The sequence below is a fragment of the Manis pentadactyla genome, chromosome 9 (assembly GCF_030020395.1).
Source record: "Manis pentadactyla isolate mManPen7 chromosome 9, mManPen7.hap1, whole genome shotgun sequence".
NCBI classification, from domain to species: Eukaryota; Metazoa; Chordata; class Mammalia; order Pholidota; family Manidae; genus Manis; species Manis pentadactyla.
Genome location: NC_080027.1, coordinates 107,967,369 through 107,991,156, shown reverse-complemented (window position 1 = coordinate 107,991,156; position 23,788 = coordinate 107,967,369). Strand labels below are relative to the sequence as shown.

The window sequence follows — 23,788 nt, the reverse complement described above, 5'->3', positions numbered from 1 at the left end:
AGACTGAGAACATGCACCCAGCCTGGGCTCCAACACCAAGTAGGACCTTTTCTCATCAGTTTTTCTCCTATGAGAATCCCCTCTATCTTACTGAGAGACAGTGTACAGTTTTGACAGTATCATTCGGCCAGATATCGTGCTGATTCTTGGAGTATAAATTGAAGTGCGATTTTAGTCTAAGAGGCTATTATAGCTGGGACTCTAGATCAAACTAATTTGTAACAGAACCAAAGGCTGAGAAAAAAAAATCAATAAATGCTACAGTCACATGCTTTTCTGAACAGGGAAATCTTTACAGGCTGATAAAAAAGCTATCTCTGTTTCACAGCAACTATTAATTTGAATGACTACTAAATGATCATGATACTTTTCCTTCTATGAGCCAAATGCAGCACTAAATTTTTCTCAGTGTAGTGCTCTAGGCAGGGATTATTAATTAAGGCAGGCACTTGGGAGGAAACATTTGGTTCCTTTATGTACCCCATGCAATAAACAGGTACAGAGAATAAAAAACAAATCTATTTCCTTTGTCACTGTGGGTAAAATTGTAACATTTCCAGAGTATCTTGCCTGGCTTTAGTGTATTTGCATCTCCTCATGGGTGGAGAGAAGTTCATCTTCATATCAGTGGGTAATTACCTGTGCAAGGAGGGCTTATCTGTACTGGAGAGGTGAGGGGAGGGCCGGTTTTTGCTTTTTCCAGAGCAGAGGAAAAAGGAAGACGACCCGGGACTGCAGTTTGTGAGCAATAAATGGGTTTTAAACTTTATTTCTCCTTTTGACTGATTTTGGTTTTTGAGGTATTTTGCCCTGGGATTTACTCTCCCTGGATTTACAGTTACTAATCTTTTAATTACTTTAGTCCCAGTGGACTAACTTGGAATATATGGGAAAAAGTAGTGGAATGGGTTTCCCAAACCCATTTGATTCTTTAATAAGGATTTTAAGAGGGAAAAAAGATGTCATCGTGTGAACTCAATAAATATTGAAAAATAAAAACAACTGAACATTATTTTTATCATCACGTAATCTGAGCTATTTGAGTAGAACTGTAAATCTTGAGTTTGAAAGGTTATCTAGACCAACCTCTTCTTCAGTGAGAAGCAAATTGTTAACAGGGAGTAAAAAAGAGATAAATTCAATGTTTTTAAGTTCCTCAGAAGCAAGTGGGGCAGCTCCCGGTTTGCTGCGGGATGGAGTGTGGCCGCTGAACCTTGAAAAAGCAAAACTCCTGCCTTCATGAAGGAAGCATGGGGACAGGGTCTAGCCAAGGACAAAAGTGTCCGTTTCTAAAGTTACACCAGGTCCCTTCCCTTCTATAATACCTCAAGAAGCATTTACATCATCCATTGGCTTAAGCATTAGTAAAACTAGTAATAAAATAATTAAATATAAATACTAGAGAATGAGTGTGTGTGTGAGAAAGAGGAAAGAGGTCTAAAAGTTTTCCTTCCCCCTTTAAAAATGTAAATCCTCCCAGGAGCGGTCAGCCAACGCCATTACCTGAGGTTAAGCTTTAGCAGAAAGAACAGGGTCAGGATATAAAATAATTCGGGGAAGAGGGGAAAGGCACCCTTAGGAAGACTTCCAAGGGGACTAAGGGGGAGCTTGGGGAGAAGTTTGTAATTTTACCTAAAGTTACTATTCGACGAAGCTTTCTGTTCCCTTAAGCCGTCTAGCATTACACGAGGACCGTCTACCCTATTTCTTGCGATGCTTACAAATCAAAAAGCAAGGCGTCATCACCCTCAGCGATCGGCGGGCCTCCGTGGTACTGCAGGTAAGTGAATCCTCTTTACTGCTCAGATCTCCGTCGGCGGACGCACATTTTCAACACCAAGAACTGGCACGCGGCTTTCACACACAGGAACGGTGAGGGGGTCGGCGGGCCCCGTACGGAGCTCCTGGGGAAATGCCGCGGCGCCTCGCGGTCACGGGGGGCGGAGCCCCGGCCCTGGCCCGCCCCCTCCGCCCGCGCTCATTAGGGTCCCCGACGCGCCGCAGCCCGCCGGCGACTCTGCGGGGACGCTCTGCCGAGCGAGGATGGAGAAGCGGGCTCGGAGCTCCTCCAGAGAGGCCCAGGCCCGAGGCGGCGGGTCCCCGCCCAAGGAGAGCAGGAGGGCGAAGGCCGAGCGGGGCGGCCGAGGCCGGGGGCGCCGGGAGACCGGGCGCGAGCGGCCGGGCCTCGGGCGGGCAGGGGCCGCGGGGGAGCCCCGAGCGGCGGCAGCCACCGTGGTGGACGTGGACGAGGTCCGGGGCTCCGGCGAGGAGGGCACCGAGGTGGTGGCGCTGCTGGAGAGCGAGCGGCCCGAGGAAGGTACAGCCGGCAGGTGGGGACCAGGGGAGCGAGTGGCCTTTCCAAGTGGTGCCCAAGCGAGCTCAGTGGAATGAGTCACCCCACTGAGAGCCACCGAGGGCCAGACTAGCCAAGACCTGCTCGATCCCCAAGAAATGAACCCACCGACCCCCAGTGGTGGAGACCAAAGTTCATCAGAAGAAATACAGATAACACCAACTAAATAGCGTTGGTGTCAGGGGCCAGCCATGGATGGAAGATAGCAGGGAGTGGGGTCCAGGCTGGGGCCAACGAACATGGCAAAGAAAGGTGGAGGCTGCACAGCCAAGCAGAGAAGAGCCAGACCTGAGTAATCCTAGCTCGGCCACGTGGTAGCCCTGTGATGGTAGGCAGAATCCTAACCATCTGTGAAAGGGGACAACAGCAAGACTGCCACAGAGGGCAGTTGTGAGGATAAAAGGAGATGAGGCTACTGTGCACACTCACTGTGCACAACACCTGGAGCAAAGAACGTGCTTAGAACAGAATCCTTGCCAGCAAAGAGAGAGGAAAGTTAGGGGAAAGGAGAGAATCATAGGGAAAGTAGTGGAATGGGTTTCCCAAATCGGTGAAGCAACTATTAGGATCAAATTTATCTGCTTCCAACCCTTTTTATATGAATGGGGAAAAAATTCATTACACCTTAAGTGTAGGATGAGGGAAGTGTAAAGGAAAGTAAATAAGGAAGAGTGTGTTACATTGCTTTCTGTGGCTATGAAAATGTAACATTTCCTGGTTACCAGCAATGTAGTATAAGCTGGAGCATCGAAAGCTGTGATTTGAGAACGATTCCTATAGTTGGGGTGGAGTTTATATGGATCATGTTAGGATCAAAGGGGGTAGGCAAGGAAGGGAGCCCCCATTTACAGAGCCCCTACTATGTGCCAGGCACACACTAGGTGTTTACCTGAGTTTTATCATTCCCATACCACAGATGAGGAAAAATGCTCAGAAATTTAAGTAACTTGCCTAAGACCTACAGCTAGGAAGTTGGAGAAGCCAGAATTCCAAAGTAAGGCAGTCTTTCTGAGAATCCCATCCTTCCATGGTGCTGCCCCTTGATTTCTGGTTGTGGTCCCAGCACTGCCACCACACACTGTGTGGCCTTAGGTAAGTAGCTTCACCTCTGGGCTTCATTCAGTCTCCCTGGCTATAAAGCTATTAGAGCCCAAGACCCCAAACAATAGATGGTAAGTCCCACTGAGGGTGAGGTAGTCTTGCCAAGCCCCTGCCTGGGAGGTTTCAGTGGCCCCCCAGGGGAGAGCGGGAGCCACAGGCAGCAATATCCCCTCCTCATCATCATCACAGCACCACACTCCCTCAGCCAGGCTTGGGAGATGCAAAAAGGAGCTTCACTTTACCAAAATGCTGGTGATTCTCAGACTTATGTCGTATCTACATGCTCTTTCTATTTTAACATTTATTGTTTCACTGTTCACTTTAACCAAACAAATTGAATAGTCAGAGAACTCATTCCCAGAGAATAATATTTTGTGAATGAAACTTCAGGTTAGATCTTGATATAGATATTACCTTTCTATTCACATCCCTAACTACTGTACAAAGGAATTTTGAGCTCTTTCTTCACTTACAAAATGTAATTTTTTCTGTATATGCATTTATTTACTTGTCATGTTTACCACTGACAAGTGAAATGGATTTATAAACTAGTTAAACATAGCAATAACACTATTGTTGCCTTTTAGGAAGAAATTTTAAAAACTAACATGATATTGATAGAGCAGAATTTCCCAAAAGAGACTGAAAGAGAAAGAAATCCCATACACTAATTTCCTTGGAGAAAACATTGCTGGGCCAAATATTTGGGAAATACTGGGTTAAGCAAACCTATGAATGCTTCTTTACTGCAGGGATTCCCCTGGCTCCAATACTGGGGAGTCCAGGAGCAGGTTATAGTACACAGTACTTCCTAAACTTGTTTGCCCAGGGAACCTCTTGCTCTGTGGACCATCCTGTGTAATTAGTGTTCTGTGGGACACCCTTTGGGAACTGCCATTCTGTGGCATTTAGTATCCAAGTACAGCTTGCATATCTGCCCTATTCAAGTGATCGTCACATCAATTTAATGACCTTTCCAGTTATTTTCCAGGCATGGAAATCAAATTTTCAGGCATACCAATTAGTTATCTATTCCTCCCCATCCCTTAAAAATAGGCTTTTCACTATACCTAATCTTTAGTCACCTTGTAGTCCTCCATGAGATTTTAAAACTGACAAATCGTATCCCTTTGGCCGGTTTTTTTAGTATCTGAAGATTAAAATTCTTGAGGTTTCCCAAGTATCACATTTCAATGATTTTCACTATCTACTTCTTTTGCTTTCCTACATTCAACCAATATTTATTGAGAACCTATATTGTGTCAGGCACTAATCTAGGCCCTGGGGACACAATGTAAACAAGTCCACCAGGAGCTTATGTTCTTCAGATCAACTTTCCCTGGAACTGTTCCATTTATCACCCAAGCAACCTGGGTGTTCTGCACCCCCTTTCCTTATCACCTGTTTTGACACACCAATGGGCTAATTATCAAAGACTGTCTGGAGATCCACACCTAATCTAAAGAAGGGGCCTCTAACAGAAGAATTTCGGACATTGGGGCAGGTAGCAGATGGGGAAGTAATGTTAGGGAAGATGAACCTCTGGATACATATTTCAAATTACTTCAGATAACACCACTTGATAGTTTAGTGCTTTTTGTGTGTATTTGTTATTTCATCCTTAAATTAACGATATGAGAAATATGTCGTGAGATTATTAGAGGATCCTTAGCATCCCCATTGTATGGATGAGAAAACAGGTTCAGAGAGGTCATGTGCCTTGCTTAAGTTCATTTGAGAGAAAATGGTGGAGCCAGAACAGGAACCCAGACCTTCTGCTCAGATTCTGTACTTGTTCCATTTTCCCCAGTACTGCCTTTCCAGGAGCCTGCTCCACGTTCCTTAGTCCCAGATGGCCCTTCACACCGATGGTGCCCAGGCCTGTGGACTGACCACTGTGACATACAGGTCATTCTGCTATTTCCAGAAGTCTAAAAACTGCTCTGACCCTATTACCAAGGACTTGACCAGCAGGTGCTAGTCAGTGAATATAATGAAATTCCAATATAATTATTCTCTTGCTTTTTTTTTTTAAGGTACCAAGTCTTCCAGTTTAGGGGTCTGTGAGTGGCTTCTTGTCCTCACATCCCTGCTCTTTGTCATCGTGACCTTCCCTTTTTCTATCTGGTTCTGCATAAAGGTGAGATTCCATGATGCCCCATTTCCTGATGCCTCTCGCTGACAACACGTCCACTCTTCTGTTTTGGCACATGCTGTGTGCTCTGCATGGAATGCTCCCCCTGCTCACCTTCTAGGGGAGCTCTTACTCCCTTAAGACTTTGCTCAAATGTAACTGTGAACCTCTCCTTGACTCCCACATTCATTCCGTTCCTTGTGCACTAGTGTCATTCTGCTGTCACATCCCTTCTAGCACTTAACCTCATATAATATTTGTTGATACCCAATCTCTCCCTCTAGACTGAGAGACTGTTCAGGACGGGGGCTACATCTAGGTCCTGCATCCTTTAACACTAAGACCAGCCCAGAATAGATCATGATGAGCACCTCTGACACTTCCAGGAAACTCCTCAGGCAGCCCCTGCAGACCATGAATGACAATTTTCTTTGGCCCACAGGTACTTACATATGCCTGTCCTTGAAGTAAATGAAGACCTGCGTCAGTTCGGGAAGCACATGCCAAGACAAAATTAGAATTGCAAGTAATTTATTGGGAACTCTGTCTGAAAGATTCAGGGAAGAGAGAACAAGAATAGGCAAGGAAAGCATTCAGACCGTGATGCAGGTCTGACACCTGTGCTATGTGAAGGGAAAGGATTAGACAGAAAGAGTCTTAGACCACGGTGCAGCTCCAAGAAAGCGTTGGCCAGCCTGGGATTCCCGGAGCAAAGTTTGCTTCACAGAGGAGCTTCATAAGCTGCAGAAATGGCCAGGCCCCAGTACTCTGGCACTGTTCATCATTGGCTGGAATGCCACAGGTGCTGCTGGGGCCACTGCCTGACTGCATTCATACAGGCTCTTCCTCTTCCACTCCCTCCTTCTCTTCTTCTTCATGAAAGGGTGTTGGATTTGGTCCAGTGCCTTTTCTATGTCTATTGAGATGATCATGTGGTATTTGCCCTTTATACCATTGATATGGCTTATTACATTCACTGAATTTTGGATGTTTTTGTATTCCTAGGATAAATCCCTCTAGGTTATGGTATATAATCTTTTTTATATGTTATTGGATTCAGGTTGCTGGTAGTTTGTTGAGGATTTTTCCATCTATAATCATAAGAGGTGTTGGTCCGAAGTTTTACTATGATATCTCTGTCTTGTTTTGGCATCAGACTAATACTGGCCTCAGAGAATGGGTTGGGAAGATTTCCCTCCTCTTCTGTTCTTGGGGAGAATTTGTGAAGAACTGGTATTCTTTAAATGCTTGGAAGAATTCACTAGTGAAGCCATCTAGTCCTGGGATTTTCTTTGTGGGAAATCTTAAAATTACTAATTCAGTCTTTCACTTCTAGGTCTTTTCAGTTTTTCTTTCTCAGATCAGTTTTGGTAGTTTGTATTTGTGTAGAAATATGTCCATTTTATCTAAGTTATCTGACTTTAGGTGTATAGTTGTTCATAGTATTTTGTCTCATGATCTTTTTTAATTTCTGTAGGGACAGTAGTGATGCCCCTGTCATTCCTTTTTCATTCCTGATTTTGGAAAGTTGAGTCTTCTCCTTTTTTCTTCTTGCTCAGTCTAGCTAAATATTTGTCAGATTTGTTGAGCTTTTCAAAGAGCCCACTTCTGGTTTAGTTGATGTTCTCTATTTTTAAAATATTTTTTATATTTTCTATTGCATTTATTTCCATGCTGATTTTTATTATTTTCTTCTTTTCACTTGAATTAGGTTTAATTTGCTCCTCTATTTCTAGTGTCTTAATATAGAAGATTACGGTATTTTTTGAGATATCTCTTCTTTTTTATTATAGGCATTTATAGCTGTAAATTTTCCTCTAAGCATGGCTTTACTTGCATCCCATATGTTTTGGTACCTTGTGTTCATTCATCTCAAAATACTCTCTAATTTCCCTTTTGGTATCTTCTTTGACTCACTGGTTATTTTAAAGTATGTTATTTCATTTCCATATACTTGTGAGTTTCCCAATTTCCTTCTGTTGTTGATTTCTGACTTCATTTCATTTTAATCAGAGAGTATACTTTGTGTGATTTCAATTATTTCCAATTTACTGAGGTTGGTCTTATGGCCTCACATACAGCTACCCTAAAGATGTTTTATGTGTGCCTGAGAAGAATGTGTATTCTGTTGCTGGGTGGAATTATGTGTTAAATGTCCATTAGGTTGGGTCTGTTTATAGTGTTGTCCAAGTCACCTGTTAACTTGTTGATCTGTCTGGTTGTTCTATCCATGATGGAAAGTGGGATATTAAATCTCCAAATGCTATTATTGAATTATCTATTTCTGCCTTCAGTTCTTTTGGTTTTTCTTGTATTTTAGATCTGTTTTTAGATGCATATATGTTTATTATACTTTCTAATGCATTGACTATTTGATCATTATAAAAGGTTCCTCTTTATCACTAGTAACATTTTTGTGTGTTTTACACTCCATTTTGTCTGATATCACTATAGCTGCTCTTGCTTTTTTTGTTTACTCGTTGTACTATTTCTTTTCCCATCCTTTTACTTTCTATTTATTTGTATCTTTGAATCAAAAGTGTGTCTTCTATAGACAGCACATAGTTGATAGGCAGGCTCTTCATGAAGGGTGATCTGAGCACCTGTATGGCTGCCATAAGGTCCAACACTGACTCAGGCACAGTTTGTGGAGAAGGTCTCAGGTCTGGACACTTAAGATAGTAGCCCTAAGAAGCCAAATGGGTAGAAGACCCTAAAGCAGAACTAGGTGTTTCATTTGAGCAAAGTCTCAAAATACTAATACTCCTCATCATCCCTGGAAAGAATTTGTTTCTTTCAAAAAAAGCAGAAAAGAACAAATAATGCTAGGGAACCAAGAAATGGACTGGCTAAGGCATGCTCCAGAAACCAAACCAGTCATTCGCTCTCATTCATTATTTCAACAAACAAGGCGGTGTCCAGGCACAGGAGTTGCAAACTGATAAAGATGGACAAGACATGCTTCTTGACCTGAGGGACTTACAGTGAGGTCATGGAGCCTGTTACCTTAAGAAGCACATTTCAAAATGTATTACTTTTGGTCTCTTCATTTTCATTTTCATATTTGACTGATTATTCAGTGGAGTTTTCTAAAGTGAAGGGAGGATAAAGAAGAAAAAACAGACTTGTCCACAGTTACAAAAAAATTCATTCATTCAACAAGTACTTATTGAACATTTACATGTATAAGGCAATTTTTTAAGGCACTGAATAAAAAAGATTAATTCCTTACCAGCACCAGTTCACAGACTCGTGGGGCATATATACAAATAAACAGAAAAAATAATGTAATGAAAAACAAGCAATAGAACCTAGATTTCTGATACTGAGCCAGAAAGCAGTTTATTTTTAAAGTACTATGCACTAACTTCCCTGTCTCTCTTCCAATATACAGATATTTCTACACAGAGAATCCCCTCTTTTGTCATTTACAAATAGCTCTACACATTTTCAGGGCACCCTCAACTTTTCTGGATGTATCACCAATGAGAATTGGCAAATTAAAATCCAATTGGATCATTTTGAAGAAGCCTCAAAAGAATTCACGGTTTGAAACAAGTGGTATTAAAATATTGTCCTTTTTTCTGTTAAAGAGTTAATGAGTGATACATACAAAGCTAATAATGCAGAAGTCACAGCAAAATAAAAGATGAAACATGCTGTGATTTCTTTGATTTAGGGGATGTTAGGCATAGTGAAGGCAGTATTTTTCAGATACTCATGACTTCAATCAAAATTCTGTCCACGGACTCAAAAATTAACAAGCCCATTGGTTTTTCCATTGGTTTCTGAAATTCTGCACTTAATAATTGTGAATTTTGGAAATGTAAGTAGCTAACAGAAATTTTTCTTGGTTCTCAAATCAAAAGATTTTTAATACCTAGGATCACTCTCATGCCAAGTCTTTTTGAAGACTTTATTTTTCTTTATCAGAGTGTTTCAAAAGTATTAAATTTCCCTTTAGGTTGTACAGGAGTATGAGAGAGTAATTATATTCCGACTAGGACATCTGCTTCCTGGAAGAGCCAAGGGCCCTGGTAAGAAACACCTTTTTTACTCCCATAGACTTGCTGATTTCTTTGATCCGTGCACAATGTAATATAGATCTCAGATTACATCAAGTAACTTGATTCATGATACCTACTTTTTCCAGTTTGTTAGTTGTAATACAGGTTATTAAGACATGCTTCAGAGAGCATTATTACCAGTGACCAAGAGAAAGGATGGGTGCAGAGAACCAAATGCCAGGATCAGGCTGGCTAGAGTAGCAAACAGGCTTAGTGCCCTGGATGGGCACTGGTTTGAGCAGAATATGTGTGTATGGTTAGAATCCTGCAAATTCTCAGAACAAAGCTGAGCTAGTTCAGAGTCCAACGAGTCAGACCAAACCATGGAGGTAGGTAAAGTTCACATGCAAGTAACAAATTATCCTTTGGTTGGTGGAATTTAAGAATCATAGATTGAACACTCCTGGGTTTCAGATATCATATAACACCAGGAATATGAAAATGGATGAATGAAACATGGTTTTGATCTCTAGGACCTTAAAGTCTAGTGGAATTGATGTCCAGAGGTCCAAGCTGGTTATGGGGCACAGATAGAAGTATGGTTAGTCGGAAAAGTCTAGTAGCTGGGGTTTGAAGATCTAAGCTGGCCAGGAAGGTAGGAGAAGGTGTATGTATTGGAAAGCTTCCAAGTTCCAAGCCAGGTCTACAGAAATAGGTAGAGAAGAGAGACCAGACAAGAAGATACAAATCAGAGTTTCAAGATTAAGAACTAACAGATGGACCCACACAAAAGCAGAACCACCCCTGAGGTTCCAGGACAAGAGCCATTTTGTTCTTATTCTAGTTTTGAGCATCTGTCTTGACTGGGTCAAGAAAGGGTGAGTAGCTGAGCTGCTCCTTAGAGAGAGCCTGGGCTCTATGGGGTTCCAACAAAGCTCTTGGCTCCTGCAAGAGCCCACAGTGTCCAATCAGAAAAAAAATCTAAAAATGGTTTGCACATTGAACATGTACATTACATTGGGTAGATGAAGACTAACTAGCCAACCAGAAGGCTGATATCATGATATTGCTCTTCTGATGAGCTCTGGGGCTCACATTTTAAGAAATACCACATGGAGTTTTCTGGCTTTAAAGTTGGTTACCTTGGTACACACACAGATTCAAAAACAGTTCTATAGAACACCTAAAAGGCATTAAGTCAGCTGCTAAAGCTAACAGTAGTGCATAAGACATTCTAGTTAGAGAGTTAAAATCTAGAGAAGGAGACAGACATGTAACCTAACATCTGGAGGAGTCAGCACCATGAGCAAAGTGACATGCAGCCCAATTGCTGGGGATATTCCTTGTTTATGCCTCTTGTCCTGGAGTAAGTTGTAACAGTGCTGTCCTTCCACCCTCAAAAATGTCCCAGATTGAACAACAAACTGTATGGTAACCTTAGCAACAACACACACACTCTAAGGGTGGAGTCAGGACTGCGCAGTGATCTGCATGCCATTGGAGGCTAAGAAGAGCAACATACTGTGCACCCTGATGCTGAAAAGATGAACCCCAAAAAGTCTCCATGCAGGACATTCACTGGTCACTCCCCCCTTCTAGGCCTTTTCTTCTTTTTGCCCTGCCTGGATACCTACCACAAAGTGGACCTTCGTCTCCAGACCTTGGAGATACCCTTTCATGAGGTAAGCCAAATGATGGGTTTTTGCTTTCTCTACATTTTACATGGCTGAGCCACCATTTCTGGTCCAGAGCAAAATGACTAAGCTAGAAAGTAGAGATACGGACTGCATTAAAATTAAAACCTCCTGTGTGTCAAAGGACACAATCAACAGAATGAACAAGCAGCCTATGGAATGGAAGAAAATATTTACAAATACCCAGAATATATAAAGAAATATTACAACATACCAAGAAACCCAATTAAAAAGGAGCAAAGGACTTTGTGATGGTTAATCTTATGTGTCGCCATGGCCAAGCTCGGGTACCCAATATTTGGCTAAACATATCTAAATGTTGCTGTGAATGTATTTTTTAGAAAAGATTAATATTTAAGTCAGTAGCCTTGGAGTAAAACAGATGACCCCTGACTCATAATATGGGTGGGCCTCATCCAATCAGTTGAAGGCCTTCAGGAAAGGAACTAACCTCTCCCTGTTGGGGAAGAAACTCTCAGACTTGAGTTGCAACATCAACTCTTCATTGTCTTCAGCCTGGTGGCGTACCCTGAAGATTTTTGAATTGTCAGCCTCTACAATTGTGTAAGCCACTTCTTTAAAGTCTCTTTCTCTCTCTACACATAACACACATGTTAATGACTCCATTTCTCTGGAGTGCCCTAACTAATATAGACTTGAGTAGACATTTCTCCAAAGAAGATACACATATGGCCAAAAAACACAGGACCAGATGTTCAACATCACTAATCGGGGGAGAAATGCAAATCAAAACCACAATGAGAATATCACCTCACACCTATTAGGATGTCTACTCTGAAGATGAAAACAAAACCCAGAAAATAACAAATGTTGACAAAGATGTAGAGAAATTAGAATCCTTGTATACTGTTGGTGGGAATGTAAAATGGTGTAGCTGCTATGGAAAACAGTATAGCATTCCTAAAAAAATTAAAAATTGCCATTTGATCCAGCAATTCCACTTCTGGGTATACACCTAAAGAATTGAAAGCGAAGTTTTAAAGAGATATTTGTATACCTATATTCATAGCAGCATTATTCACAATAGCCCAAAGATGGAAGGAACCCAAGCATCCATCAGTGGCTGAATGGATAAACAAAATACCTACATTTGTGCCATTATACCATTGTATATATTGCACTGTTGTACTATATACCTACAATATATTATTCTTCAGCCTTAAAAAGAAAGGAAATTCTGACATATGCTACATTATGGGTGAAACTTGAGAACATTATGCTAAGTGGAATAAAACAGTCACAAGAAGACAAATCTAAGTGGATGATTCCATTTACATGAGGTGCCTGGAGTCATAAAATTCACAGACAGGAAGGTGAAAGGTGGGGCTGGGGGAGGAATGGAGAGGTATTTTAATGAGCTCCAGTTTTTCAAGATGAAAAAAGTTCTAAAGATTGTTTGCATAACAATGTGAATGCACTGAACACTACTGAACTATACACTTAAAACCAGTGAAGATGGTAAATTTGATGTTGTATTTTACCATAATGAAAAATTAACAGTAGAGCTGACATCTAGATTTTTCTATTAGTAATTTAGATTTGTAAGCCCTTCCTAAATTATCTCCCACTTTCAGTTTGAAGTACTTTCTCATTCTTTCTTTTGATAAATAGAAGTGTAAACAGATTATATTTTTAAAAGGCTTACTTTAGATAATAAAATGCAAAAAAGGAAGAGATAAAATTTATCCCAATTCCTACTACCTACAGATAGATACCAGTATTTTGCAGTCTGTGCTTTCAGAGTTTTCTACATATGAGGGTATAGTTACAAACAGGTATATATATTATTCCATATAAATTATCTTGTAGTGTGTTTTTTCACCCAACAATCTGTTGTGATCATCTTTTCTTACATTAGCTACGTTTCTACACCTTTATTTTAAATGGACATATAGCATCTCACTGTGTGGACATACCACAATTTACAATTCCCTATTGTTGGTATTATTTCCAATCTTTATTACAATAAGCAATATTGTGAATAATATCCTTGCAGTTAAATCCTCATAACATGCCCTTGCGACAAGTGTCTAAAAATGGAAATGTTGAAAACACATTTTTTTTTAATACAAGAGAACAAATCTACACTCTGTTTACTTTTCAATACGTTTAAATACTTGAGGGGTACAGCATCACATGGAGGCTGTGTCCACTGGCCTTAGCAGGAAAGTTACTTCGGAATTTGGCACAAACCGTGCCACCGTTTTCACAAGCACCAGTTAACCTTCCCCATATTACTCTGGTTTTGTTTGGTTTGCCACCAGAGTCACTTGTGTTGCTCTTTGCTTTGTACACATAATCACATCTCTTACCCAGATAGAATTCAGTTCCGTCTTGAGCATAAACACTTTCAATCTTAAGAAAAGCTCTGTGCTCCCTCTGGTTCTGAGGACCCCACTTCTACAGCCAGCAAAAATGGCTTCAGACCACAACCTAACCTCCCAAACTTTTTGTTTTAGAAATCCTGAGAGCATGCATCTTTGAAGGCTTTTGATATGTATCACCAGTTGGCCTACATCCTGCAGGCAATACATTAGAGTATTTGTTTTCCAGAACTTGCTTCTCTTTTAGCACATTTTGGCATCAGTTTTAAAAGGCCTAATCTATAATTAACTGCATTATTTTCACACAAGAAAATTATTCCTCGTTTGTTTTTTTAACAAAAGTATTTACAACAGGATTCCTTTACATTATGAGTTCTTTGGTATTCTTTGTAAAAAACTCCATCAAAGACATGTCTATTTTGAATAAAGGGTGCCCCAGCTGCTGTTTTGTTTTGTTTTGTTCTTCTACAGTCTTAGTCAAGAAAATTTCCTCTGAGCACATTTAGTTCTTTTATCCTTACCTGGTAGAGGGGCCCAAGAATCTGAGGACCCCACTTTTAAAAGGCCTAATCTATAATTAACTGCATTTTCTTCCTTGTCATCCAAACTTTTTTTCTTCCTAGATTGTGACCAAAGACATGTTTATAATGGAGATAGACGCCATCTGCTACTACCGAATGGAAAATGCTCCTCTTCTCCTAAGCAGTCTTGCTCATGTGTCCAAAGCTGTCCAGTTCCTTGTGCAAACCACCACGAAGCGTCTCCTAGCACATCGATCTCTCACTGAAATCCTTCTGGAGAGGAAGAGCATTGCCCAAGATGTAAAGGTACTTAGATACATTTAATATCAAGTATGTCAAAATAGCTCTTCATCTTTTAGTCATTCTTCACTGGCCATTTATTGAGCTTTCCACGTGCCAGGCATTCGTTGAGGCCATCCTTTAAGAAGCGATAGCTTAAGGCAGAGGTGGCCAAACTGACCCTAAGCTGGTTAGTCAGTCACTGCCACAGTTTTTGCTCTCCACCCGACTCCAGTGGCTTTAGACTTACTGTTAAGTGCTCACAAAGCACAAAGTGGTGGGAGCAGGAGCTGGCAGGGGTGGTGGTGTATGACAGGAGAGCTGATGCTATACGCAGGTGATAAGGAATGGTTCCTGGGAGCTCAGAGTCTAGTTGGAGAGACAAGTTAAACAGTAAGTCCAAGTAAGACTTTCAGATAAAAAGAAGTAAAATATTACAGACCCTTAATGATTAATTTTCCAATCAATTGTCTGGATTTGATTGATTTGGAATTAGGGGAGGGAGAGAAGAGCAAGAACTTCCCCCAAGCCACCTCATGCAGCCTGCCCCCAAGTTGCAGGCAGCGAGCTCAGCAGCCTTGCCCACAGCCAGAGTAGGCTCTTTAGCTGTTACCAAGACGACGGCAAATGTACAGGAAGAGAGTGAGGACAGAGGAGGACTCCAGTCAGCTGGCTAGCCAAGTGGCAGTTACCCCTGTGATGCACCCTGTCCAGAACTGAGTTAAGAGGTTACAGGTCTTGTTTCCTGAAAGGAGGGCCTCCAGAAGGAGCAGCTAACAATTGAAGGCGTCAGGAATGATTGTGCTTGATGGGGCCTGAGTGGCTACTAATCTGAAAAAAGGAGGCAGCCAAATGTTTGCGCTGCACCAGCTTGTTACCCATAAAACTGGGATTCGCATCCCGGTGGAAAGGGAAGAATTTGGGAAACAACAGAAGCCAAAAAGCTCAGCAGGGCTGGTTCCTTCCGGAAGTTCTGAGGAGAGAAAGAATCCGTTTCCTTGCCTTTTTCAGCAGCCAGCGGAGGCCCACTCTCCAGCTGGCGGCCCTTCCTCGTCTCTGGAGCCCGTCGCTGCGACCCCTGCTTCCAGGCCCCATCTCCTCTCCTCTTCTGGAGGCCGAGCTCTCTGCTTCCCTCTCAGAAAGCGCTTATGATTGCATTTAGGGCCCACCTGGAAGATGCCGGACAATCTCCCCATTTTAACATCCTTTAACTGAACCACACCTGCAAAGTCTCTTTGGGGTACTATTCACAGGTTCCACAGATAAGGACATGGGTGATTTGAAGCCATTATTCAGCCTTTCACCCCATCTTCAATTCCACAAATATTTATTGAATCACTGTGCAAGTTGACAGCTTTCTGTAAGGCACTGTAATGTTAAAACAAGGAAGTAATGTCCTTTCAGAAGAACAACAGAGGGGCACTCTGCTCCTACCTGCAGGGCCTTCCTGACCTCTCAACGATTCCCTCCGCAGGTTGCCTTGGATTCAGTGACCTGTATATGGGGAATTAAAGTGGAGAGAACAGAAATGTGAGTAGGAAATTAACCTGGAGGACAGTATGATAAAGGGAAATATTTTGGTTTTATATAAAATTTTTTACTGAAAAATTATTTTCACTGAATGAGTACCATAGCCACATTAGCATAAATTTTGGAAAAAAGAGAAAAAAGTCACCTAATACTCATAGCCATAACACAACCACTCTAGCATTTGGGAAAATTATTTTCATGGTTTTCTAAGGATTGAAACAAAAATTTTTTGAGATAAAATTCATGTAATGATTTTAACCATTTTAAAATGTAACTCATGGATTTTTAGTATATCCATAGACTGTGCAACCATCACTACCATCTAATTGCATACTTTTTATCACCCCATAAAGAAAGCCTGCACCCATTAAGCAGGAACCCCTTCACGCCCCACCCAACAACCACTAATCCGGCTGTGTCTCTGGATCTGGCTATCCAGGACAGTTTCCTATAAATGCAGTAATATGTATGTGGCCTTCTGTGTCTGGCTTCTTTCACTTAGCATATTGTCTGCAAGGTTCATCCATGGTGACACATGTCAGTACTTCATTCCTTTTTATGGTCAAATAATAGTTCATCGTGTGGCTATCCCACATTTTGTTTATCTACTCATCAGTTGATGGATATTTGGCCTGTTGCCACTTTGGGGCTATTATGAAAAATGCTGCAATGAACATTCACATGCACGTTTTTGTGTGAACATGTTTCACTTCTCTTGGGTGCATACATAGGAAGATAATTACTGGATCATCTAATAACTCTACATTTAACTTTCTGAGGAACTGCCAAATTGTTTTCTATGTATTTTTCATAGTTACAATGAGGGTAAAAATATAATTTTGTATCTTTTATGCATTACTTTCGGTGCTCTTTTTGGTCAGTTCTACCCTTTTCAAAATCAATTCTTTTCTATAAACTTGGGTAACTTCCCTTATTATTAACAGTAAGGCTCTTCAAGGTAGGTTTTTCATGCTTTAAATGTAATAGCTGGGATTTAGATGAAAACTTAAGTGGGAAAGAGTATAACAATCTGTCAATACAAAATTTGTTGTACTTGAAAAGAGAAAACCAGAGCTGTACTCAGCTCTATTAAGTGATAATAAAAATCTGCGTTTGGGGCACTGACCCTTGAGATGTTCCTCTCTGCCCACCATCTACCTCAGAGGTCTAGGGACAGCACACTGGTAAGTCAGAATTCCATCATGAAACTGCAGTAAAGAAGGAGGCACTTCTGTATGAAAACCCTGGCCACTGGGTTCTGTCTTTCAGAAAGGACGTGCGGCTGCCAGCCGGGCTCCAGCACTCACTGGCTGTGGAAGCGGAAGCGCAAAGGCAGGCCAAAGTGCGGGTGAGCCAGCCCTGAGCGGGTGTCCTCCCGCCGATGCTCTGAAGGCCCGCTCACACTGAACACCTGCCCTTTGCTTCCTCACCTCCGATTCAACCAGGCGCTGGGAAGAACCGGGCCTGTTCCCTCCCCCACCCCCTTCCCATTACAGCTGTTGTCTTGAAGTCTGTCAACAGCCTAATGCACACCCACCTTTCCTCCTGATGCACCCTCAGCAGCCCGTGGTAACGGTAACCATCCTCCTCCTCGAGTCTTGCCTTTGCTCTTTCTCCTCACAGGCATCTCCCCACACCTCAGCCCTCTCCTCTCATGCTTGCATCTTTCCTTAAGAAGTATCAGTCACCTATCACCCCTAGATTAATGACACTCTGACCTGTGTCCCTAGCTCTGTGAGAGTGCTGGAGGGCCAGCCATGACCAGGGCCGACTTTCTCAATGCCAGAGCCATGGGCAGGCCGTGCCCCTCGTAGCCTCCATCTGGCTGCCAGCAGCTCCAAGGACTGAGGAGTTGGTGGCCTGGGGTGTTGGGAAGAGGGAAATGAGGACTGAGAGAGGCAGATTTCTCTTAACAGAAAGTAGTTGAAGAAAAAACCCTAACAATGTAGGAGGTCATTAACTTTGGAGCACTGGACAGGAGGTAGAGGAGAGAGAGGAGGAAGGTGGTCTCCTGGACAAAATTGCCTCTAGATCTCTGAGTCTAGTCCTCTATGCCCACTTTATTGATGCCACACTCTAACCAGCAGCTAACTGGCCTCCCCTTTGCCCACTTTGAAAATGGCATTTGGGGGCTGTTTCTTCTGAAATGCTTACCCATTCATTTTGCCCCAGGTGGGAGTCACTCTTTCAGGCTTCCATGTCTTTTCCTAGAATGCTGGCCAATCTCTATCTGGCAAAATCCTACTAATCTTTCAAGGTCCACCAGAGGTAATTAATAACTCTCCTAACACTTCACTGTACTTGTCAGGGTCCTTAACAAATTCTGCCCTAAATTACAATTAAGAGTTTAATCTCTTTCCCCCTAAATCAAGATCTTTGAGAAAGAAGACAGCCTATTCTGTGCTTAACAATGCCTGTCACATACATAGTAGATTCTCAGAGCTAGTTTGATGAGTCACATGAACAGTGATTAGAACCTTTGTGGGACGAAGAGGAGAAATCACTCTGCTTTTCTTCATATCTGTCCTCCAGATGATCGCTGCAGAAGGGGAGAAGGCTGCCTCGGAGTCCCTCCGGATGGCAGCTGAGATTCTGTCAGGCACTCCAGCTGCTGTTCAGCTTCGATACCTCCACACCCTTCAATCCTTGTCCACAGAGAAACCTTCCACGGTGGTTTTACCTTTGCCATTTGACTTGATAAATTTCCTCTCTTCTCCTACTGGTAGAACTCAGGGAAGCATCCCCTTCCCAAATCCTCCCAAACCTGTGGAACCACTGAATCCTAAAAAGAAAGATTCTCCCATGTTGTAGGAGGAGCCAAGGATAACATGACAGAAAGGGGCTGCCGCATGCCCACCATATCCCGGAGAGAGGTGCTCTGCCCTTCCTGCCCTTTCTTTGGTTGCCATATGGAATGCCCTTGGAATGCATGATGTCACAATGCAGCAACCTACAGGAGTAGGCAGGGAGATGATGTAATACAGAGGAACTATATCACAAGTTTAGGTGGATCGTCTAATCAAGAGTAATTATGGAAAAGAGCTTTAGCCAACATTCTACTTTTGGAAGAATATTGAGTCTATATTTGACTAAATCTTGACTTCTAAAGATGTAGGTCAAATGGTCTTTTTGCTGTATGCCCTCTGGTCCCTTTGGCCAGGTCTTGCTGCTCCCACGCCCCTATCTCTAGGCCCCTATCACTGTGCTTATCACACTCCAGTGTCATCCCATACTTAAGATGCAGGCTTCTTTCCACACTCCTATGAAATCCTCAAATTCCCCACATGCCTCACATCTAACCCCAGAATAGTTGAACCACAGTGACTGAAAGGACAAAAGGTGTATTGAGCTGGATTAAAGAATTTTAAAGGAATTCTTCCTATGGAGACTCCTTCTTAAAATAGAAAAAAAGGACAAAAACATCTATCTGATACATGTTGCTTAAAATCTGAGAAAGCGTCACTAAAAACAGGCTGATCTATTTTCAGTATAGAATTTACCAAATTGCTTGGCTTTCAAATGGTAATATAATGTGGTCTATACATGCCCTGAAGTATTCTTGTCTAGTACAGATATTCCTTCAATACAAATACATTTCTATGAGAATGTCTTACTCTCTAGTACCTGGCCTTATACAAATGGAAATATGTATCTACAGGAAAAAATATAGGCAAGTAAATAAAATAGCATACCAAGTCCTCTATAAACTTTAAAAAAAATCAGTAATATCATAAAACATTACTAACATAAAAATAATGCTAAAATTATGATGGTAGTAAAATGTACTCATAATGGGAATTTCCATGTTGCTGGTACAAAGAGAATGGTGATAACCATCCCCAGTACCATACTATTTGGTGATTTCTTTCTCCTTCAAACTGCCTTTATTCTGCATGTTATCCCATGTAATGATTTTATATTGGAGATGTGAGAACTTTGAACATTTTGCATAAGAACACCCATAAAGGGTTTTCGTTTATCAATGTTAGCCCACAAAACCCTGATAACATTATTTCAGAGAGAAAATGTATTCTGAGCTCCTAGCAATGGACCTAGAAACTTTCATAGCCTTTTGTCTGCTGGAGACAGGCTTTCTCACTATGTTTAAATAAGAGAAACAAGGCCCCAAATCAAGGATGTTTTGTTTATCCTGGCAGTCTCTTCAGCATTCCTTCCCTCTTTGCCATCTCTCCAGCCCTCTAAAGACAAAACAACGAAAAAACAAGAGCTCCCTAGCAGTACACAGTGACCCCGGCCTCAGGGTATCTCTGCCATACGTCGGTACGCCACCTCCTCACCTCCATCCACAGCTGGGAAAACCACACATTCCATCCCAGCCTTGTTATGCTAGGTCTTCAGCCAAGCAATGTGTCTTCCCAAGATTATGCAGGACTGTTAGATGATTTCAAAACCTACGTATTCATCCAACCATGCCAAACTCATTTACTGATAAAACAATCTGCCTGTACAGTTACTGTATATTGAGACAATTTCAATTTTGTTTCAAAAGGCTATTTTCATCCAGTTCTGAAAAATATTTCCATACCTTACTTTTTAAAGTCTCTCCAGTCCCTACTTGACCATATTCGGTTGTGGGGCAGTGGCAGTGCTGAAGGCCACGGGTTGAGTAGTCTCTGCTGGAGGTAATGGGGGATCTGGAAGCCAAAGGATCAGGCAAAGCTCTAAACCATGCAGAAGTGCCAAAATACAAAATGTGAAATCCAAAAGGCTGTCAAATCCAAGTATGCCAAAGGCAGGTAACAAAATCTGCCAGAGCCAGGAGCATGCTTCCAGAGAGGGAAAAGCAAGGTCTGATGAGGCAGCAGAGGATAGGAGGAGAACTGGGGGGATTCCTCAGTGATTTCCTAGAATGTCCAATCCATCAGGGCTCGAAGTTTGCTTTTGTGGACCAGCCAGGGCACAGTCACAGATGGCCAAGCCCACTTAGAGGACCAGGGGCCAATCAGAGCATCCCTGGAGGAGGAGGTGTTTCATTACCACTGTGCTGGTCCGGATCCATCTCCGTGTACTGGTCATTGACGTAAACATGGCATCAAGGTTGCTATTCACTTTTCACCCTACATTGATGATTCCTGAACTCAGCTTGGCAAATACTAGCACGAGCAATTGAGAGACAGAGTCATGGTTTAGGCATAACCAAGCCAGGAACAGAACAATGAGATGTGAACACCAGGGTAATGACATAATAATGGCTTTTATGACCTTTAATAATTCCTTGTACCACGGGTTCTTTTTGTCAAAGGCAATTTTTGCCTATGTATCTGGGGGATGCCTGTTATTTCCCACTGGTTGGTCTCCTCTGATGTCTGGCTTTAGTCAACATTTAAATGTCTCATTACCTGGCCAGAGGGCACCTTCCAGGGCTGCTTGAGTGGCCTATGGTATCTTCAAGTATGAACCAGCTGTAGTGGTGGGAGGGCTTGATAGGAGAGAAATTACAGGGATAAGTTGCTCTGAAACTGTGTTCTGGGTGCAAGGGTATGGCGAAGAGTCAAAGGCAAATTCTTCAGAGACTAGCAGGATGAGATGACAGTGCTGTCTGCAAGGTCCCAGCAGTTAAGTCTTCTCTTGAGACCCAGTTGCTGCATTCCAACTGGTTACTGATATTGAAATGATGGGTGCAAGACAAGCTAAGCAATACAATCCAAAACCAGGATGTGTCTTTGGGGACACTTTTTCTCTGGAAATGTACTTTAATAGAGTGACAGTATCTTAGTTCAGGCTGCTATAACAAAATGCCATAGACAAGGTGACTTACAAACAACAGAAATTTCTTAGTTCTAGAGGCTGAGAAGTCCAAGGTCAAGATGCCAGCAGATTTGGCACCTGGGGAGGGCCTACTTCCTCATTCATAGGCAGCCATCTTCTTGCTGTGTCCTCACATGTCATAAGGAGGAAGGGAGCTCTCTGGGGTCCCTTTTACAGGACCACTAATCCCATTCCTGAGGCCCTACCTCATGACCTAATTACTTAGCAAAGGCTCCACCTACTGACACCATCACACTGGATGCTAGGATTTCAACATATGGATTTGGGGGCTGAGGTGGGGGTGGGGGTGGTGGGGGACAGTGCATGAGCAGGGACACGTTGAGTCAATTGCCAGCAATTAGCTGATAAAAGGGAGTATTCTACTTTGGTGTTGGAGTTCACAATGACCAAAACGACATGGCCATGAAAGTGAGACAAGTGTGACAAAATTCTTTGACATCAGTACTCCAGGGCACTGGGGACTACAGTGACTCTTTGGTCCACCTAGACCTGCATTTACTGTGCTGGCATGTGACTTAAGAGCTGGTATAACTGTGGGTTGTTGGACTTGTAATCACCAGAAAGAGAACGTCCTAAGGCAGCATTGCAAACCCTCCTTAGAACTTCAAGGGCCACCCTGGCTCACCAGTATAGAACAGTCGGAAGTAGAGCTAAAGCTTGGTGTTTGGACTCCCCTGTATCTGGGAGGCCCAGCAGGTCGTTCTGCCCAAGGCTCTGCATCCCATATGCTGGGGGCTGTGTCTGGATGGCCAAGGAAGTATGCTCCCGGCCACTGCAATCTTCTTTGGCAGAGTCTGTTGGGACTCTGAGGGTTCTGATATCCTCTAGAATTTTGGTGTGTGTGCCAGTGTGTTTACTCAGTAGGTTAGCTGAGTAATAAGTAGAAGCCGTGGAAGCCAAATCCTTTGAAAGAGGGGTCATCAGCTGTACTTCCAACTTTTTCTGAGCTTGGAAAGGCAACATCGCATAGCAACTGAGAGCTTGGGCTCTGCTATCAGACATACCAGATTTGATTCAGACTCTGTCCCTCACTAGATTTTTAACCTTGTTCAGATATGAATGGAGACAAAACCCACCTGGCAGAGTTATGAGTAAATGAGATAATAGGTGTGAAGTGCTTAGCACAGTGCCTGCACAAAGTAAATGCTCAATAAATGGTGGCTATTATTGTTTTTCTGGTTTTACCCCAAAAGTTCTACATGATAATGATCAAACTGCATCTAAATATGAGCTGGGGCCCCTACACAGGTTGCTGCATGCTTCAAAGGCAGTCCTGTTGGCCAGGAGCTGCTGCCCCAGGGTGGCTGCTTTTAGACAGAACTGGCTTAAGAACTTGCACATGGGGTGCCCTGTGTTAGAATCCCACCCTATTTCAAGCATTTGTTTCAAAGGTAAACAGCTCCTTGGGATGACAGCAAAGCAAAAGCAAGACCCAAGAGAGGAGTTTCTTCTCATGGGGAGCAAGAGTCACAGACAGAAATCAAACAAGCTCCTCTTTCTTGCTTGCTTAGGTTTTACTATTGGGTAGCAAGAGTGGAAAGTGGGGGGTGGATTACCAGTTGTACCTTGTGAACTTCAGAATCTGTTGGACATCTGTTGGTATCTTGTTTGCCAACAAGCAGTTTTCCTTGGCAGGACAGATCATGGGAACTGTTAATCTTACCTTCAGACTTCTGAAAGTGTTTCTCACAGTTAGCTTCGAGGCAGCCTAAAGTATGCCTCTGCCAGAGGCTCATGGGGCCCAAGCCCTGCATGTACAAGAGAATATTCTCCAAAAAAAAACAAGCCATTGCAATCCAGACAGTTGTGCAGGAGCCCTATCATCAGTCACTCAGGAACAGCAGGAACACTGCCAGGCCAAATGGCTCTGCTGTATCCTGGGACTGCTTAGGGAACCTCTGAAAGCTGTCTTCACCAGTCTTGCCCTTAGATGCACCATCTTAGACTAGTTGCACCATCCGGGAACTATTGCTTCTTGAAAACCTGTATTCTGTGGAGTTCATCTCGAAGTCAGGAGGATTAGTGGACTTGTTC

At 42.6% G+C, this 23,788-nt stretch overlaps 1 protein-coding gene and 1 pseudogene across 1 annotated transcript; one reads left to right on the top strand and one right to left on the bottom strand.

The window, feature by feature from the left end:
• The first annotated feature begins 1,991 nt into the window (after positions 1–1,991).
• Positions 1,992–19,234, top strand: NPHS2 (NPHS2 stomatin family member, podocin). Its single transcript, XM_036905919.2, has 8 exons — positions 1,992–2,317; positions 5,491–5,594; positions 9,553–9,625; positions 11,195–11,277; positions 14,258–14,461; positions 15,909–15,964; positions 17,234–17,312; positions 18,497–19,234. Exons 1-8 carry the CDS (start codon positions 2,044–2,046, stop codon positions 18,773–18,775), a joined length of 1,152 nt encoding a protein of 383 aa, XP_036761814.1. The 5' UTR covers positions 1,992–2,043; the 3' UTR covers positions 18,776–19,234.
• On the bottom strand, positions 13,031–13,784 carry LOC118922786 (60S ribosomal protein L35a-like; annotated as a pseudogene).
• Positions 19,235–23,788: the final 4,554 nt, after the last annotated feature.

Coding starts and splice junctions, on each gene's coding strand:
- NPHS2 (XM_036905919.2), top strand. CDS start 2,044: ATGGAGAAGCGGGCTCGGAGCTCCTCCAGAGAGGCCCAGGCCCGAGGC. Junction 14,462..15,908: donor GCATTGCCCAAGATGTAAAG/GTACTTAGATAC, acceptor TTCCCTCCGCAG/GTTGCCTTGGATTCAGTGAC. Junction 15,965..17,233: donor AAAGTGGAGAGAACAGAAAT/GTGAGTAGGAAA, acceptor TCTGTCTTTCAG/AAAGGACGTGCGGCTGCCAG.